The sequence below is a fragment of the Pseudopodoces humilis genome, chromosome 2, assembly GCF_049639895.1.
Source record: "Pseudopodoces humilis isolate 2021_Gansu_Grassland_sample_001 chromosome 2, ASM4963989v1, whole genome shotgun sequence".
NCBI classification, from domain to species: domain Eukaryota; kingdom Metazoa; phylum Chordata; class Aves; order Passeriformes; family Paridae; genus Pseudopodoces; species Pseudopodoces humilis.
In genome coordinates, this window is record NC_142201.1 from 97,188,902 (window position 1) to 97,208,623 (window position 19,722).

The window sequence follows — 19,722 nt, forward strand, 5'->3', positions numbered from 1 at the left end:
AGTGGTATGAAAACTCCTGTAATGAAATTTATTCTGGCTCTTAAGGAACTGTGAAATGTGATCAAAACAAAAGTGTTTCATGCTGCACGGTTCTGGTATATGAGAGAGCAGTTCCAAAAATCACAAACCCCTTCAGACCATTCTGCTTTTGCTTTTAGAGGAGTCATTTCCATGCTCCTAAATATTTATTGACTTAACACAAAGAACAAGTAACAAGCCTTAATCTACCTCTCATCCATCCCCAAATGCTCCTGCTGGGCTCCCCTAATATTGAGTTTTTGAGTACAGAGGTCTTGAATCAACACCTGTCAGAGTAGGGGACAGAGAAATTTAAAATTAATTAGAAACTAATCCATTGTTTTGTCTATAGAGCCACTCATTTCTGAAGAAAGTCTTTTAGTGCTACCTGTAATAGTTAGGTTTTTTTTTCCTGCAGGCTAAGTCAATGAGCATAGTAATTCATAAGGATCTCCAGTCCTCATGGCAGTGATATTACACCAAATATCTTGGGTAGGGTATAAGAATAGCTCATAAAATAAAGACAGCTTCTGACAGGGATGTTAGCAACATCCACATCATGATACATGTGAATCCACACCAAATGGAACACTGATTTGCCAACCATATACCAGTTCACACTAAATATGTTTATTATGCTCCTCTCCGCTTTACTTCATATGATAGTTCAGTTCAACTCCCACTCTTCTACCCAATGCAATCTCTTTAAAATCCAGGTTGTATACTAGCTGATGAACTGAAATGTAGCTGGACCACCTTAAAAACACTTCTACCTTTCAAATGCCACTGATTCACTTGTATCTTGAAGGCAGGTCCTTCCTCAGGACAGGTTTTATATGAGTCTAGAATCATGCCAGGAAATCTGTTTCATTTGTTGGTCGTTCCTAATAATGTCTTGATTGCTTTTTGTGCATTACATTTTACTTTGGAAAATCTAATACGTAGAGAGTAAGATCTTTGTTTTTCTAAGTTCTACACAGGCTATTTCTGTCTTTTTCTTGGCTTCACAATAATAACCATGCCACATTTAAGTCTGTCATGCTGACCTACCATTCCATCAAGAAGCTGAGGTGTGGCACCAGCATTGGGCTTCTGACCTGTAGACCCACTAGTGATGTCCTTGATCATCCAGCCTGGAAGCTGTCATTGAACATGTTTTTCTCGTGATATGGCTTACCAGTGTATGGCAAAGAACACTGCTGTTTGCAAAAGCTTTGCCATACAAATGTGTGAGATTCCCAGTACTTGCATATTTTTGCTTCAGAAGAAAACCATCCATGCCAAAATTTTTTTTAGTGAGGTAAAGGCTGGAAGAAAGACACTTCTAGAGTAGGCTATATCCCTTTAGAAACACAGTTTCTGTTTTTTTAGAAAGAAGCTCAATTATGCACTCAGGTAAAAGTTGGTTGAAGCTGGTTCCTGCTGGCCTTCTTCCTGCTTAGTACTTCCTCAGTTTGTTGTTTCCTCTGACTGAGAAATGTCTATGGATGAACAAGCCAGCCTGCAGAGTCTGTAACCAGCCCAGTACTAACAAAGAATGACATTCCCAAACAGAGAGATGGTTTTAAGTTTCATCAGTATTAAAAGCTGTTGAGAAAGTCATGAATTGCCTGCCATTCTGCAAGTCAAATGTGTGTGCTGTTTTCCCAGAACTGTTGATTTAAGAATAAATTCTTTAAAATATCCCTTAAAATTCTTCTTCATACCAGTAAGCTCCTAGAAGAGAACCTTATTGTGCTGAGAAGGCACTATAAGCACATGGCAGTGTTTGGATATGTACATTTTGTCTTCCCTTAGGTGAAGTTATTTTGTAATTGGAAACCTTAGTGGAAGGATTTTTGTTTTTATTGTGAGCAGACATCTAAGCACCAGCCCTCTGCTACAGCTGCAGCATAAGTGTTCAAGTTATTTAAGCATCACATTAAACTTCTATTTCCAATTCATCTGTCATTTTTTCCTTCCATTTAAATTTTATATTTAAATAAACAGATTAAGTATTTGCTTACTTGGGGAGAAAAACACTAAACCACATTTCTATCTTTGTTCTCTTATGATAAGCTATTAAATTGAAAGGCAAAAAGCCAAAACTGCCAAGAAGATATTTAGAAGAGGGGCAAGAATTTTACAGTCATAAATTGGGTGCTCTGGAGATGGACAAAACTGGGGAGGTGGGAACAAGACCAACAGGTAATGAAAATAAAGCATGAAAGAGCAGCTGCGAGTCATCAGGGTGATGCAGGCGTAAGAAAGTGCTACACTGCACTTTGTTTATCAGGCAAAGAGTTTTCAGGAGCCCCCTGATTTGATATGGTTGCACTGCTGGTCATCTGTATACAAAAAAGATGAACTACATCTGTGATAACTGCAGAGGAGAGCTATAGGAATTGCTGAAATGATGGGAGATGGATATGCTTGATGACATTGGGAGATCTTGAGTTGTTTAGACCAGGAAAACAAGTGGAAGGAGAGTCCTGTAAATGCAGGAAAGGGAAATACCATTTAGGGAAACAGTTACTAATCTTAGAGATGAGAATACCAGAAAAAACATATGCTACCTGGCCCTGAGTATATTTAAGCTAAAACCTGGATCAAAGATCTTAATACTTAGAAGATTTGAATCCTGCAAATGCCTTCCAAAGGAGTAAAGAAAGTAGAAAGCAGCCAGCCAAGGCCTTACTGTTTAATACGGAGCTCAGTAAGTTTATGGTGGGCCTGGAGATCTCTTCCATTCTCTCCTTCCTCCAAATTACCTGTCAGCTCAGGCATTATCTTTCAAATGTTTACTTTTCATTTCCTGGTTTCTCTGTTGCCCTCATATCTTCATACCTTCTTTTGAAGGTTTAAAGGACAGAATGATTTCTGATCAATTGCTTGGATGGCAAAAAGTACTGTTGCTGACAGGATCACTTCACTTAGGAATTGTGCTTAGATACTTACTGGCCCTTCACATTTTATGTGTCTCTTCTTGTTACTAGATCCTACAGTTCTGGTAGTGCCTTGTCTCTTCATTGACGTGTGATTTTTTTTCTTTTTTATTTAAAAAGGCAAACTTCTTAAAAAAAAATAGAACCCCCCCCTCTGCATTCTGTGTGTTTATTATGGTGAAAGTAGAAGTTAATTCCAGATGAATATTGGGTTTGAAGCTAGGTGCTATTTAGAATGCCTGTTTAGTGCTGTTTAATAATAATAAGCCACTCTTCTATCCATAAGGTAATGAATGAGCCTGGTTTATTTACATTGTTTTCTTCTGGTTCTGTTTAATGCCCTTCTAAAAGACTATTGGAAAAACTTACCTTGGGAATGTCAGTGAGAGATGCTGTGTGCAGGAAAACTTTGGGCAGCATCTGTGGTATTGAATTAAACAGCATCAATGAGTATTCCCATGAATTGGACTGTGATCATCTGTACCACTAAACTGTTTGGAGTTTACAGGTACAGGTTTGGCCCATGTCAGCTGAAAAAAATCAAAAAATTCCATTCACGTTGTGGCTGTTGGAGGAGACATTTGGCCACTGTCTGTCTCCCTGTCTCTACATGACACCGTTAAATCAGGCGCCTGCGTTACTCCCAAGGCATTCTCCCAAAATCAGACAATTAGTCTTCATAGTGATGAAGAGCAACCACTGTTCTGAGTGGAAGAGCTACTCCATGAGTAATGCAGTGTCAGAGTTTATTGCTTTCACTTCTTGTCATTTTCGGAGCTCCTGAGGTGCAGGAAGGCTGGAGGGGAAAAGCTGTCAGTATCAAATACTTGGAGAAAGAACATTATATCTCCATTTTTCATTCCTCAATTATATATTGTATTGGCAGGGCAACAAGTAGGCAGGCAGCTTGCTTGGCCACTGCTTGTGCTGTTCTGGCTTCATGCTTCAGAGCTGTCAGGCTGGCACTTTTCACCACTAAATACAGCTCTAAATTAAAGACAAATGAAAATAGAGATTTTGCTTCAGAGCTTGATCATGTTGTTTTGTTCCATCCTTTTATTTGTTCTGTCGCCAAGGAAGGAACCGCTCCCTTGGTAGGAGCATCCACCAACTTACAAACCTGTGCATTATTAGAGCATCTTTGTGTATATTTATGTATGAGATCATTACAGTTGCTGTTTTAAAGATATTCATCTCTGTAGTACATAAAACCTTTGGCAGTAGAATTGTAAATCCATGCAATGGGGTGTTAAGCACACAAATCCAATTAAATCCTTCAAACAGCTTTGAAAGCCTTCCCAGAGGGTACAGAAATGGTTATTTGTGATTCTCTTGAACTGCCTTTTATGGCAGCTTGCTGAGAGTGTCTGTGACAAGTAGTCTTCTGGGGCTTTAGTGGTGCAAGTGGTAGGTTTTTTAAACAAGCAAATGAATCAACTTAAGACTTCATTTTTACTCTTTTACCAGATCCAACACAAATGGGAGGCCTGAGTATGCTGCTTCTAGCAGGCGAACATGCACTCACTGCACAAGAGGTAAGGAACTCTCTTCTCTCCCTTACCAGGAGCTGTCTGTTTAAAGAGCTTGTAAGAGGAATATTTGACCGGTGGGGAATGAAAGTTAGGGCACATCTCAGGTAACTTCAGCTGGGAGTGAAGTGTGAGTCTTGTATCCCAGCTGTGAATGTAGAAGTTGAGCACAGTTCAGTATTAACTCTGCTGATACTTGAGCACACCAGTCAAGCCTGCCCCATGAAGATTTATTGTCAGAGGTAAAAGAGTTGAAATACAGTGACTATATTAACAAACAGGTGATTTGCAAACTTTTCTGGGCAAGGATTTTATATGCTTGTACAATGCCTCACACAACTGTGGCCTTTGCAATAACAAACAGATAAATTAATGATTTCCTACAAAGTCACCATCATTGTATATGCATTCTGAAATCATGCTAGTGCTAACAGGTAATTGAAGTATTTCAGTCTGCTCCTGTTCACTAAATCCTTGTGTCTAAAAAGAAGTTTGTAGTTCAGTTGTCATCACAAAGGTGTTTTACATTTTTACAAAGGAGTCTAGTAAATGTTTGTGTGTATCTCCAGTAGTGCAGAGATCTCTGGTCTTTCTGATTATTAATATCATCTGTTTTTTCGGCCAACTTTGAAAATTGTTCAAAAGGTGGCTTCTTTGTTGGGTATAATAAGTAGTCACTGCCGTAAATCTCTAGCTCTAGAAAAGTGCTCTCTTTTGTTGTTGCTTTTATTAGGAGAAAAGGTAAAAACTTAAAGTAAAAAGTAAAACTTAATATATATGTGTTTTGCATTTGAGATGTGCTGCTCCTGTACTGCCAGGACTCCACAATGATTTGCACACCAGTTTTAGCATGGAAGTTTTGTGCTGTGAGTACTGGCCTTCTGTGCTGCAGCATGAAAAATAAGAAACACTCAAGCCAAGTTGACTGAGAAGTGAAACGTTATTTTGTGCTAAATCATACTGTCCTGTACTTCTCAAACTTGTAATCTCTCTTCTTGGAGCATAGAAGTTGCTTTTACTATGCTGTTACATTTAAATGTAAGGGAAGGTATATTGTAGTCACAAATACTGCATTTCTTTAAAAAAGGTCTTTGCTATGACCTTGAGAGCTGAGGTGTCTTGATTTACAAGATTTACAAAAGCCTAAGTAGTATGATGTCAGATGGCAGTGTAGGAGTAAAATCTACATGTAGATTTAAAGTCAAATCAAAAAGCATATTGTGTGATCGTTTTAGTGCATGAAAGTTGTTTTAATCAGAACTTTGTTATTTTGAGCAAACGACGCGTCTCCCATGTGCCTCAGTAAATCCCATTTTTCCTGATAGAAATGTGCAATACGACTTGTGATGAAATATTCACTTTATGTATAAGCTATGCTCTACTCTTCTGGGCCTGTAGTCCTCTTTTGAAACCTGGCCCTCCACATCAAAGAAGCAGGCTGTGTAATCTGCCTTCCCCAGAAATGTAGAGCAAAATAATTGTCATGAATAGAGCCCAGACAAAACTAGTTGAGGGATTGTTAGAATTGTGATGGGCCACAATTTAGCTCATACTTACTAATGAATTACTGTATTTTAATTGTCCTACCCTATCTGACAAGTGTTTAAGGAACAGAGCACGTTGCAAGGGAAATCCACATCTCTGATTCTTTTTGAGGGTTCCCTTTGTAAAATACCTCCTGCAGATCAATTGGGGTGATTGGTATTCTTTAAGGGACCCAAATGAATAAAATTCAGTCCTCCTCATGGTGTGTTTGCAGGACTAGTCTCCAGCTGTGTATCCAGGTGCTGAGAGACTTCCTCAGTTTCTTTTGTGTGGCAGCCCTGGTGTGTCTTCCATTTTTCCTTTATTATCTTTCAGTGGTGAATAGATACAGTGCAAATATTTTTTAGGCATGTGCTTCTCAAATGCAGTAATGATCCTAAACCTATTTAAATTTAAATAACTGAACAACTCTTCTGTCTTGCCACCCTCAGGCATGCAGACAAAGGAGACCAAAGGATGGTCATCTTTGCGTGCCTTTAGGAGAATCTATGGTTTGATTTCCATGCTTTTGGTCTCACATTTAAACCAGCATCTGGGAGGTTAGCAGAACGTGCTAGGAGGTGGTATGACAAACTCGGAAAGCAGCTCAAGAATTCATTCTAGATTTGGGAAGCTGCTTTGCTCTTCAGTGGGGAGAAATCAGTTGTATTGTATTAGAGTTGGTACTCACATGGGAGAGAATATGGGCGTACTAAGGTGACTACAGGGGTATGGTTAGTGAAAGAGGTTCAGAAGTTGCTTTATTCTGAAGAATATATGTATTGTTTTTACATGCATATAAGTATATAAATACACATTGTACATCTAAAACCTTGGCATTTCTATTTTTTAAAATGGACAGTGTTATATTTTAAAGAATGCTCTAAATTGTAACCTGTAGTCCAAATTATCATTAAAGTGTGTGTCTACACTAAAGATACATGTATACCTATATAGCTCTTAAACTGGGGATCTGCCAGACACAGGATTACCTGTCAACATGCATATTGACTGCTGGGCATGTGTATGATTGTGCAGCCTTGAGTGGCCTTGTAAGCATAGGTCTACATACCTCTACAGTCATAAAGTTTTTAATGGAGGGGAGGGCAACACTTGAGAGAGGATGAAGGACACTCTACTTAGAGGTCTGCTAATCCAGTGGAAAGTATTGAACACCTCCTTGTTCTGCCAAGTGTATGCTAAATGAATGGATAGGGGTTTTTCAGGTGAGGTGTTGAATCTTCAAGTTGTCGGAAGCCCAGATGTCAGGTCACCAAGTGACTTGCCAGCAGGAGGACGGGAAGAGGCACAACAGTGATATTTAGAAAACTTTTTGAGGCTTCAGTTGCCATCTCTGTATGTTGCCAGTATGTTCCCATTTTTGCAGATTTTTGTAATAGACTAGAGAGTTTCTCTTCTGATAACAGAATTCAGTATAGGTAGGTGATTGATTTCTAGGCAGCAGCTGGAGTTACTAAACAGCTGGGCAAGAGAAGCTACAGACCTTACAGGAAGTCGGCAAAGGACATGGATACGCAGTGAGTTTCCCCCTGCATTTGGATGCTTTCCTCAGTTACACAACACAGTGGTGTATGAGCATATTTTATGGAATACCTGAGCAGAGATGCTGGACAGGTCTGCTCCAGCTGCTGTGGTTGTGCCAGGCAAAGTCTGGTCCTCGCCGCAGGTCATTGGCAGCGAGGCTGAAGGCGGGTGAGCAGCACGCCTCGCTCGCTGTTCAGCTCCCTGCACATCTCCCTTACATCAGGCCCTTTCCTTGCCTTACAGCAGCACCTAGTGGACTCTCTGTAGCTTACTGCCCAGAAATCCCGAAATCCGGAGCATCCTCCAAAGCCTGCCGGTCTACCCACGCTGACACCTCACAGCGGTCAGAGGGTGGCTGTCCCAGGGGTTTTCCTCCACCCGTCTTCGGTGTGATCGTTTTAGAGCAGGTTATGGCAACCTGCAGGGAAAGGAAGGCCTGTGGTTTCCTTCTTTTTGAGAACAAAAGGCTGTGTTGCATGTGATGCAGGGTCTGTGAGAAGTGTGAATCAGAAGTGAAAAATCTCTCAGTGCAGCTTGAGGGAAGGCTGGGAGGAAGAAACAGGAGAAGAAATGGGATGTTAAGGACATTTTATTAGAGCAATAAATGAGACGTACAAAATGGCACTCTGCATCTGTTCCCTGTGGTAATTATTTTAATGCTTTGATCAGGTTCAGCCTGGCAAAGGTTAGAAGTCCTGGAGATGATATGTTTCCCACAGGTCAAAAATGTTTGGGGAGCAGCAGAGTAGAAGAAACAAGCTCAAATTAGTGCTCTGCCAAGTAAAGGTAACAGCATTAACTTCTTAAAGAGTAGCAGGAATTGATAGGAAAAGCATAGTGGTTCCAACCACAAAATCTCTACTGAGTTACTGAGCACCAGCAATCCATCCTCTCCACACAAAACTAGAAAACTGGGCTTCACACCTCCCACAGCTAGTGGTTCTTGTACCACCAGGTGTACAAGCTGTGCCCAGCTCCCAGCACTTGGCCTCCAAGGCAGCGAGAAGGCTCATCCTGAGTGTCTTGACAGCACCTGTGTTGTGGGGGCTGAACCAGGACAGCCACTCTTGGAAGGGCACTGCCACTCCAGCATGGTGCCCCTGGGGCCCATGGCTCAATGCCTTCAAACTCAGAGCTAAGCAGTATGAGGCAGCTGGTTGAACTGCAGAAAATACAGGAAACAAGTCCAAAATTTGGTTATTCCTTTAAGAATCCCATCAGTACAGTGGCCTAAAATAACCAAAAGAGTGCTCAGATGTGCAAGCAGCAACCTTACACATTTACACCTCTGCAGAGTCTCAGACCTTCAGAGATGGTTCACTCCAAAGCAGCAAAATGCATTCCTGGTATAGTCCAGACTACTGTTGAGGCACAGATATCTTAAACAGACTGTACAGAAACATGATGAAAGTCAGTAATAAACATACATCAGCGAAAACAATAGCACAACTTACTAAACAGGCAGAAGATAGACATTAAAAATACAATCTTTGTGTCCCTTTGGGTTGTTGTACTCCCATAGTACACTTATAAAACATCCTGCTCAGTGTTGAATAAATACAGTGGAAATATAAATCACAGAAGTCACTGTTGCTGCTCGGTTTTATGGCAGGGAAGAAACAAACTTGTTTGTATATGTAAGCAAATTGTCAATTGGTTTATTTCCCTTTGGCCTGTGGGTTGCTACACTTGGATTTAGTGTTTCCAGGGTAGCGTGGGTTGCAGATTCCTGAAAGCAAATGCTGCTGTTGCTATTGCAGTGCTTCAGGATCTCAGACAAACAGCAGCAGGGCAAGCTGCACGTGCTATAGGCCTGCATGTGCTGTGCATCTTTGTGCTTACTAACAGATGCAGTCGGTAGCTAAATCTCATGTGCTTTCACCAGTAAAGGCAGTTGATTTACTTGTTTAGGTAATGAATAAGAAAAAGGCCCACATTTATTTTATAATCTTTTAAATAATCTGAAATTTTGAGGGGACAGAAAGTTGTTAGGGGAAAAAAAAAATCCATCCTGTTACTTTTCCTAAAATCTTACATAGCCTCCCTTTTTTTCTGTGTCTTACAAGCCATGTTACATACCTTATTTTATACTAACAGTATCTTGTTCTCCTAGGAGTTACATGTGTAAATCTTTTACACTCAAATGTGACATTTAATGAATGTATCATATTTGATAGAATTCCTTTACAGAATAATGCTTGATTAACATATTTCTAGCTAATAAGAATACCATGGTTAAGGTCTGTGTTAATTCAAATAAGGCTGTTGGTTTTGAGTAGTTATTTCTTAGTATTTTGTTTTCAGATATAATGACTTTCTTTTACTGCTTCTCAAAAGCACCCCTAAAATGTATGTTTAGATACATGATTTGAGAAAATTTAAGCTTATGCTACTCTTATCTACTTATTTTCATACTGTTGTGATTGGAGATTATTTTTCTAATAGGTATTCCTGTCATCAACTGTGACTTCAAAATTTTTTTAACCTTCTCAATAATCTTACTCAGAATTAATAGCACAAATTACAGACCTAGCAGTGTGGATAGCATCACCAACACAAGATAGTTATGTGTCCAGTATAATCCATTGAGTATTCAATTGCATAAAACTATTCTGACAAGTTCAGAATCATAAAAGGAGGGGGGGGAAATGGTATTCTTTGTGGTCTTTCTTCTAAGACAGTTTTCACATGCATTAAAATAGGTGTTAAACTATGTTTTCATCTATAAATTATTTAATCTTTCTGGGACTGCAAAATATTAGCTTGTCCTTCTTCTCTTAAATGATTTGTTTTGCTTACTGTTGTTTTTAGTTTGAGAGAAGCACCTTTGAGGTCTTACTCTGCACACTCCTTGTTTCAGGTTTCCTCCAGTACTTGCCAGTCTGATGCATCTAATTCTACAGAAGCCTGTCAGAAGTCATCATTGTTTCAGTTTGCAGAGGTGAGTTTCTTTAAAAAGGGTTTTTTTTCCTAAGTGCTTCCTTTTAAGAAGCATCTGATATCCAGCTGTAAAGAAACCAAATGTCTTTAACTAAAATTGATGCTCTTATTTGTTCCCTCATTTTTGGGTTTATGCTGTTGAATCATTTATCAGGTTGGTCAGACTTGAAGTGCAAGAGAGTGTGTTTAGGACCATGCTGGAAACCCAAGTGCAATAATGGAGCTGTGGTTTAAGCTGTAATTTGGAGATACGTCCTTTCTGCACTTAGTTTTAAACTAGAGCCTTATTAACTAAGGTTTTAACATGTATTTGGGTGTTACATTATGTTTCTAATCTATTGTGGCCGATTTAGTCATTGGCTCCATCAAAAGTAATTGTAGTTCTTAAATTTCCAAAATTTTCTTCTAGAACAACCAAACAGCTCTATGCAAGTATGCTTTAATTTTACAGTGTTCAATATATTTGCCAATATACTCCCGTTACTGCTCGAAGTGCAGTTGTGGTGTGTGTAATGTTATTCTTTTTCTTTGAAGAAAGAAAACACTTTCATCCAAGTCTTAAAGGGTTTCATTGATATAAATAACACCAAAAAAATGAGATTGCAAGTAGGTCTGGCCCTCTGCAAGCATCACTTGTTCCTTGGTATTGTTCCAACTTTTGAAATAGTCATAATACATGACACAAAAATATTTAGTTGTATAGATACTGATTTTACGGGACACTGGGTAGTTTTTAAGTAAGTGTATATGGAAAGAAATTTTGTAGGGGCTTTTTATTACCTGTATTCACACCAGCTGTGAATCTGACTTGTCTTTAATACTCATTGCCTTTGCACATTCATACTCCTCCCTAAAACATAATCACTTCTGGAGCAGATATATTGCAAGCCCTGCACATAGGAAATGGGACTTCTGTTTCAATTGGGTATTTTAACATCAGCACACAAGCCCTTGAGTTCCAGTTTAAGATCCGAGTCTTTCAAATGTATTAGAAATAAATTGGAGCACTGATCCTTTATTTCTGATTAAAGATAATGGCCAGAGTGAAGTAGATAACCTGTAATTAGGCTCTTAAACAGCCTGCTGGCTTTTCTTGTTAGGATGAGGAAATGCCTGGTGTGCCAGCAATGAAAAGCAATACTTAGAGGCTTCTTAGAATTGGTTAATTCCAGTACCACTTATGACACTTCTGTGGTAATGATTCAACATCCATCTTCCCAGGTTTCTGAGATCCTTCTTTGTGCTTATCCTGTCAGTAGACCAATGTCTTATATTGAATTTCACTGCTGAATCTTTTAAAGTGTAAGACAAATACCAGCTCACCTAATTGTTTCAGTTCATTTTACAGTGCTGAAGAAGGGAAGTGCCAGACCCCTGTGGTAGTAAGCAGGAATTATGTGCTGCCAGATACGGCCTTGCTACGGGCTTCTGACCTCTGGCTTTTCCTTACCCATTGAAGAAAAATTTCAGTGGGTTCCAGGAAACAAGCTCACCTGCACTGCTAAAACATGTGGTTTAGAAGCAGCTCACTGATGATCAGTAATTAGAAATGCAAATTAGCTAGTCTTATTTTTCAAAGATATTAAGTGGCCTGTAGAGAGGGTGCACCTAACCAGTGCATGGTAGGTATGTGTGTCAATGGCAAAATAATTGGTACTTGTAGTGAAGTCTAACATTAATCAGAGGTGTCATTTGCAACAAAACTAATTGACACAAGTTAAACAGTATGAAATGCAGTTACTTTAGTGTGTGGGATAGATCAGGTATCTCAAAATACTTGCACACATTGTGTTTCTGTCCACACTTACCTTCTCTGCTAAGTAGCAATTTGTGCTCTGTCATCACCACCATTCTACAGTCTCAGGTCTTCCACTGAACTGTGAAATACAATACAGTGTTAAGTATTTTTTGCTAACCCTTCTTTGACATATCAGCAGGCAAATAAAAGCCCTTCAAAAAAAGCCTGTTTTGTGGATCCTAGGAGAGATTTTCCTTCTGAAAAATAATTCAAGATTACCATTTCACAGGTCACAGTTTATGTGTTTCCTGGAAAGCAGATACTGTTTGTTCTAAGGGTGTGTTGGGACTTGTTTGCATACTCTGGAGTACCAGGAATCTGTTTATGACAGATTATAAATTTAGCATGTTGAAGTGTGATACTGAAACTGAAGAGTTAGGTAATACAAGCATAATTGTTTTCCTGACAGATCTCTTCCAACACGTCACAGCCTGGAGTCCTGGGGGCAGTAAAACAAATGGAGGAGTCTGCATTGTTTCAGTTTGCTGAGGTATAATGGCTGAATGTGGTGGGGGAGGATGGGAGGAAGCAAGGAACCGGTAAGAGTTGTCACTGAATGGCTAAGCACCTTGTCTTATCAGGGATTCCCATCAGATGTATATCTTTGTGACAGCATTGTGTTAACAAAACCATGGGGTGAATAACCAGTGATTAGATGAGATGTCGAGTTCTAGCAGCTGAGAGATACTGGGCTTGTGAACATTACCTAGCCTTCCATACTCAAAGGATCACTGCAGTTACTATCCAAATGACCTCTTAATTTACATCTAGGAAAACAGCAATTAAAAGACATTCTGAAATGACACTGTGCACTGCCGGTGGCAGAGGCTGCAGCAGGGCAGAATGGTGACTGCCCTAGAGGCAGGAATCATTTAAAGAATGCTTGCAGGTCAGAGGAAGCTTATCACAACAGCTGCAAGGACATTTAACAGCATTGTTAGGTAGCGATGAATCAAAACTATCCATTTCCAGTAAGAAAGTAGCCTTTCCGCCTTCCTCCACATATTGAAGATTTTGAGTTCCTGAAATGCTGCTTTTAGGAATTTCTTCTCCCATATCTTGAATGTGCCTCTGTGAATCGACTTTCCACACATATACTCTTCTTGCCCATTTGGGGGAGTCTGATACTGCTTGCAGAATCAGTTAAGCCACAGGTGCATTTTGTGTATGTCTGAAAAGGCTGGGATTGGAGCTGGTGCTATTGCAGAGAAGCACAAAGGGATTAAAAGATATCCTGCTTGTTATTCTGTGTGTTTACAGAGGTTTGGCTACATACCACACATTTCATTCTGTGAAATGTAGAGCTAATTGTCTACTATGTGTTTTTAGTTTGGCTAGAATGTGCTTTGGTGTTTTTCTTAAGAGGGCCAAGGAAGACAAATCAATTTTCTGATTCAGGTGCCAGAAAATATCTGGCTACAAACACCGCTGTAAAAGATACAATAGAGTTACGATCTCTTATCAAGAAGGCCTTTTTATATGTACCTTTTATTACATTTTTGAAAGTTAGAAATCAATTTGCAAAGCTCTTTTGAGAAAATTAGTAGAATTGAGCAAGATGAAACTATGTGCTGAAGCCAGACTTCTCAACCAAGTTGAAAGACACAAACTGAGAACATTTCTTGTTAATTTTATTGCAAAATACTGGAATAATACTGCAAGTGAATCTGCTAACTTAGTTACAAAGATCTCAGTCATTCTGGATATCTGCAGAATTGAACAGAGTATGTATTGCATTTAGTACCACATTCTTAAATGTCACATAAAACCTGGCTTAGCCATACTCTCAGAATTTCACAGAACCTAAAATCATTTCCTCTCCTAATTGAACAAACAAAATAACAAACCTGAAAATTGTCATAGGGATATGACAGTGCATTGAATTGCATTCCACTATGCTGAGTGATCTCCTTTGGCACATTGGAGTGCACATATGAATCACCAAATAGGTAGAAAAGGTGCTTAGAAAGTTAATTAGGATTTACTGGGGACAGTTTTAGAGTCAGGGTTAATCTCTTCTTCTTGTAAAAATATTTAAATGTGTGTGCAGTCTGGAGGGGTTGGTTTTGTTCTGTGGCTGGAAATAGGAGACAGGAATCAGGAAAAGAGAAAAAAGAAAAGAAAAAATTTTTAAAAACCCACCTTGTTAGTCATGGTTATTCTTCCTGTGAAACCTTAATGACACTGTTGAACATCATTTTTTATCTATAGCAGTAGAGAAATGGCGTTTTTCTAAGCTTGTAGCCTGATGATTTAATTTAGATTGCTCCTTGGGGAAAGTATTAAGCATGTTATAGAACCTCTTTAAGCTTTCTCCCCTGCTATTAAAGCTGCTTGTGCTCTTTCAGCTATAAGGCCTTTCATTTGCACAGGCTGTCTTTGTCAAATTTGGCAAAAGTCCTGTTCCTTACTGCGCCATTTCTTACTGCATCTTGTCTATATGAACGCATTACTGCATTTAGTGAGCTAAATTATGGCAAGCAATTTGCAGTGGGCTGCTGTCAGCAATGTACAGTGCTACAAAAGAAAAAAGAGAGGGAGAGAAAGTAGTTATTTAACCAGTAGCCAAGTAGACCTGTGAAGAAATGTGAAGTGTGCTCTGGTCTGATGTGCCTGGAGACTTCTGGCAGCCATCCCAGCTCAGTTTTGGTTCTGGCTGGGTGTTCCTCATATGTTGCCTTTCTCTTCACCGCCTTTGCAGCAGGGTGAGTAAGAGTGCCTCTTTGTGAAGACAGCAATCCCATTGAGTAGGTTTGTCATTTAAAACAGACACCTTTACCCCAGGAGTACAAGTGCCCTGTCACTCAGAAACAGCTCGTTATGTGTAGGGTTGCATGGGATTCTTTTTGTTTTTACAGCCTCAGTTAGTTTTTCATCTGGTTGTCTAGCCCAAGTGCTATAGTTGTCAATTAAAGCTGTTCAGGATATGGCTAATGAGGCCTGCCCAATGACTTGCCACAACAGATGATGAAAATCCTGGGAGCAAGACATTGGTCCTGTGGGTACACAGGCAAGTGCCTTGGAGGTCTTCAGAGATGATGTGACATCCTCGTAAGAGCTTTTTGAAGTTTGGACTGTTGTCAAGTTACACTTTTGGCTTTCTCATGCTGCTCTGACCCTGCCAGTACGTGGCCCTCCTTTTGTCCTTCTCATTTGAACCTTTATGGAAAGGCTGTGATTTCTGAGCTGTGGGCTGTGTTCCTTAGGGCAGTGGCTGTTTGCAGGCTGCCTGCTCACAGGGGCTGGTCACTGTCCCCTTCCTTGCCATGAGAGGGAAGCAGAGCAGATGGGACCCCTTGGTCTTACTGCATCTGTGTTTGGCAAATGTGAACAGATGGTGGTGATTGTGTCTTTGAGAGGAAAGATGAGTACCTCTTGGATTTACTTTCCTAAGCTAATTCGTTATTAAAGAAAAGGCTTCTGGGGTATGGAAGCAAAAGAATTGCTAGTTCAACCATCTTAAAAATAAAACAAATCCACAACCATCAAACTCTTTGCTTTCAGCAGTTTTTCTAAATCTTTTCTCTGGGTGATTTAATTAAAAAAAAACAAAAAAAAAAACCAGAACAGTCATATGCAGCATGCAACAGGGTGGAATTTTTTTGTTAGTCCAGCCTGTTACTATCATTTAAGAAAAAAAGCATGCCTGAGGATGGTTTTGTCCCTGCTGCCTTGCCCCATACTCACTTTGAGGAGGTTTGCCCTCTGTTTATTTCTGTGCAGAGCAGGAAATTTGAATCCAAAACTTTTGGTCAAAATGCCTTGAAATTAAGAGTGTAAAAAGTAGTGAGTGTTTTCTCTTCCAACTTTCCCATATGTAAAGCTGTAATCTTCCCAGATAAAGACAAATGTATTTGCTGTTTGCCCATATACTGAAATTATTAAATGTTTGTGTTGAAATGAAGTGCCTATTCTAGGAAGAAGACGAAAAAGTAGCACCATGCTTCTTTTGCAAACTAAAATGTAATATAGTAGCTAAAATCCCACCTGTACTGTAATGAAAGATAGTAACTTGATCCTAATGATCCTCCAGTTAAACCTTTACATAAGTAAAGGGCTGGTTGTGGTTGTAGTACTGGAGGTTCTGATTATTCTAATTAAGGCTGAAAGATGCTCATAAGATAGGGTATGGGATTTGTAATCACTGAGAGCTGATTGATTTGCCATTCTTTTCCTTCTGATGTTTGGCCAGTAACTTCATCAGAATGAGTTACACGATTGTGTCGCTTGCTGTTTGTTTTCTTAACTCTTAAAACATTTTTCTTTCTGATATTAACTGTCTGCTTCCTCTCTTTCTTCTAGTACTATAAAGATCTCACATTTTCTTAGGAACACCTATTGTCTTGTCAGAATTTCTTTCCTCTTTCCTCACTTTCTGCATCAGGAGGCAAGATATGCCTGTATGTTCTCAAGTTACAATTTAGTGTGTGTGGGTGTTGTTCTATCCTTTTTCTGCCATTCATATTGTACTGAAAAAAAGAAACATTGAGATGAGCAATTGTTATAATAGAAAGATAAAAAGTTGAGACCATCTCCCTGCAAAGTGCAGAGTACAAGATCACTTAGTCAAGTGTGGTCCTGAGCAGATTCAGTGAACTGTCTCAAAGCAAAACTAGGATGTTGAAATATTTCAGTTTAATATTAAAAATTACAATTAGTGCACATTTGAGTATTATTCACTGTATTTTAAATAGCTTTAAGTGAAATGGATGTCCTGGATTTTGGTGGAGGAGGACACAGTGTGTGGAGTGTAATAATAAATTCTTTGACAGGTAATTGAAAGATAAATTCTTCAAATAACCTAGTTCAAAGGAAAGATTTAGTTACAAGGAGAAAGGCAAACATAATTTTTGCATCTGGAAGATTATAGAACCATAGAATGGTTTGAATTGGAAGGGACTTTAAAGCTCATCTCGTTTCAGTCCCCCTGCAGCGTACAGGGAACCCTTCCACTTGATGAGGTTTCTCAGATCCCCATCCAGCCTGGCCCTGAGCACCAGCCTCTCTGGGCCACCTGTTCCAGTGCTTCACCACCCTCTGAGTTAAGAATTTTTCTAACATCTTCTATAAACCTGCCCTCTTTCAGCTTAAAACCACTGTCCTTGTCCTGTCACTATCTGCCTAATCGTGGTCCTAAGTGTGATTTTTGTGGTGAAGAAGATAACACAGAAACACTGGTGATTTTGTCCCAAGGCTTTTAAAGGCTTCCGGGTCAAATACTACTATACAATGCCATGCTAAAAAAGGTCACATATCAGAAATAATAATTCTTGCATTTCTGAATTCATAATGCTGTGCTGGAAAGCAGGTCTGAAGAAATTTGACTGTAAAATCAATTTCCCAAAGTGGTAATGGTAGTTATTTACTCATCACAGATGCTGGCACACCTACAGCTCTTTGGAAGGCTAGATTTGATGTCCAGACATAGGTCTCACTTCCTTTTATATAACTAAAGAAAATGAGACAAGAACTGCCTGTGTGGACAGATGATCCTCTTCTTTGTCTCAATAATGGAAAGTACTGTCCAGACCTTATGGGACAATTTTATTTAAGTAATAGTGCATATTTTTAAGCAACAGGTATGATTTGTTCACTTGGTCACATAAAACAGATGTAAAACCCACAGCATGACATAGTATTAGCTCTGGACAGTACAAACATAGAGTATCCATGAGCGTAATCTAAGGAGGGAATGCTGTATTTGCTTGTATTCTCCTGTTTTCTACATATCTGTCAAGTGTTTCTTGGGTGGGGTTGCCTGTCTGAAGTAGCACATTTTCCCAGAAAGAACTAAAAGTTACTGATTTAACTAATCTCTTATTTTCCATTCTTTTTCTCCCTTTCTTTCTGTCTTTCGTGTGCCACTGAAATATTTTCTCCTCTGTTCATTTGTAACCTAGATCTCATCAAATACTTCCCAGTTGCCAAGTCCCGAGCCAGTAAAGCACTGTGGGAAGTCGGCACTCTTCCAGTTGGCAGAGGTAAAGTTTTACCCAGTAGTGTCAGAAGGGGAGGATGTGTACAACTTTTCCACAAAAAAAAATAAAATAATTGTTTAAGGTTTGCTCTAGTTTCAAATTCAGTATTTCCAGAAACACAGATTAATAAATAATGACATACCAAGAGAAGTAGTGGCTATGGTCCCAGGGACCTAGTCTTTTAGACACTTGTGAATGTGCATATTTTCTTAGAGACAGCACAGAAGGTTACACTTCTTTTTAGGAAAATTAGCTTTATAATGGTAATAAAAACAATGCTCAGGAGAACAGCGAGGACAGGAGATAATAGTATTCTTCTTAATGAGGAGCTGGATACCAGGATTAAAAAAATAAAGCTTTAGTTGCAATGATTGGAAGGTGCATTGCTTAATTGGGGACAGAGAAAAGGAAAAGTAGACTTTGAGGTCATCAGGAATCTGTATGAAGAATTGGAAACTAATGCAGTGTATTAAATTGGGAAATTGGCAGCTGTCAGCAGTAATCAAGAATGCTGGGTCAAGTTTCCTCAAAGTCCTGTAAATTATCTGTGAGTCTTAAATATAACATTGTAGAGGTCTCTTCTTTGATATGGATGATTCACTCAAAAATCTCTGAGGTTTGATATGCAAATGCTATTCCTTATGATGATTGAAAGATGAAGATAGATGTTGTATTCCAGACAAATAAAGGAGTATGCCAGCACATTACTTGTACACTTTTTTTGTTGTGGTGTTTTAGTTTTTTATTTCAAATTTGCATCCTGTTTCAGTATGGGGAATGGTTCTCTGGATACTATCTAGTTGCAGCCAGCCCTATATCTCTGTTATTGCTGGTGAAGTCAGTCTCTCTCAGGAAAAAGGCAGAGGTTTGGAAGTTTGGTTTGGTTTGAAATGAAAGTATTTTGTGTCTTGTTCTATGGATAGTCTTGAAAGACTGTGGCTTTATAGGAACTTATATGAGTGGAAGAAAATCTGCCTTACTGTACAGGCAGTCTCTGGCAGTAGTAGAGTTTATGGCTATGTGCTCCATGACCAGCAGTGCCTGTGCAAGGGTGATTACACCTAACTGTGATCAGTGATCCATAAGGTTATTTGGCTGTTGCAGCTCTGGGACAACGGAAGGGCTGGTAGTATTTACTCAGGGACACCAGAACTTTTTAACCTGGCCTCTAACAGGGCAGCAGCAGGCTGAGTATGCTGTTCTGGAGTAAGGCTATTGCCGAGTGCAGCCTGATTTTAAGAAGTCAGCATTAGAAATTGTGATGTGACTGTGAAGCTTGTGAAGCCCTAATTTAGTAGAAGGACAGATGCTTGTCCACAGGAGTGCACAGTTTGTACTGCAGGTGGCAGAAAAAGTGAAGCTAAGTCTGACAGCATGACGTTCTGTGTTGGACAGGTTTCTGTCATCTCTCAGTGATTGTTCAGATGGATTCCTGCAAGCCTAATTTAATACACAAAATGGACGTT

General features: G+C 39.4%; 1 protein-coding gene across 12 annotated transcripts in view; it reads left to right on the top strand.

Moving 5' to 3' along the window:
* Positions 1–19,722, top strand: part of BBX (BBX high mobility group box domain containing) — a 141,650-nt gene that overhangs the window by 85,641 nt on the left and 36,287 nt on the right. For 10 of the 12 annotated variants that reach the window (XM_014253368.2, XM_014253371.2, XM_014253370.2 and 7 more), the window contains 4 exons: positions 4,410–4,477; positions 10,401–10,481; positions 12,688–12,768; positions 18,179–18,259. In XM_014253368.2, coding sequence (XP_014108843.2) covers positions 4,410–4,477; positions 10,401–10,481; positions 12,688–12,768; positions 18,179–18,259 — 311 coding nt within the window. The remainder of the gene's footprint in view (positions 1–4,409; positions 4,478–10,400; positions 10,482–12,687; positions 12,769–18,178; positions 18,260–19,722) is intronic. The other 2 variants (XM_088052218.1, XM_088052215.1) reach the window with 1 other exon arrangement.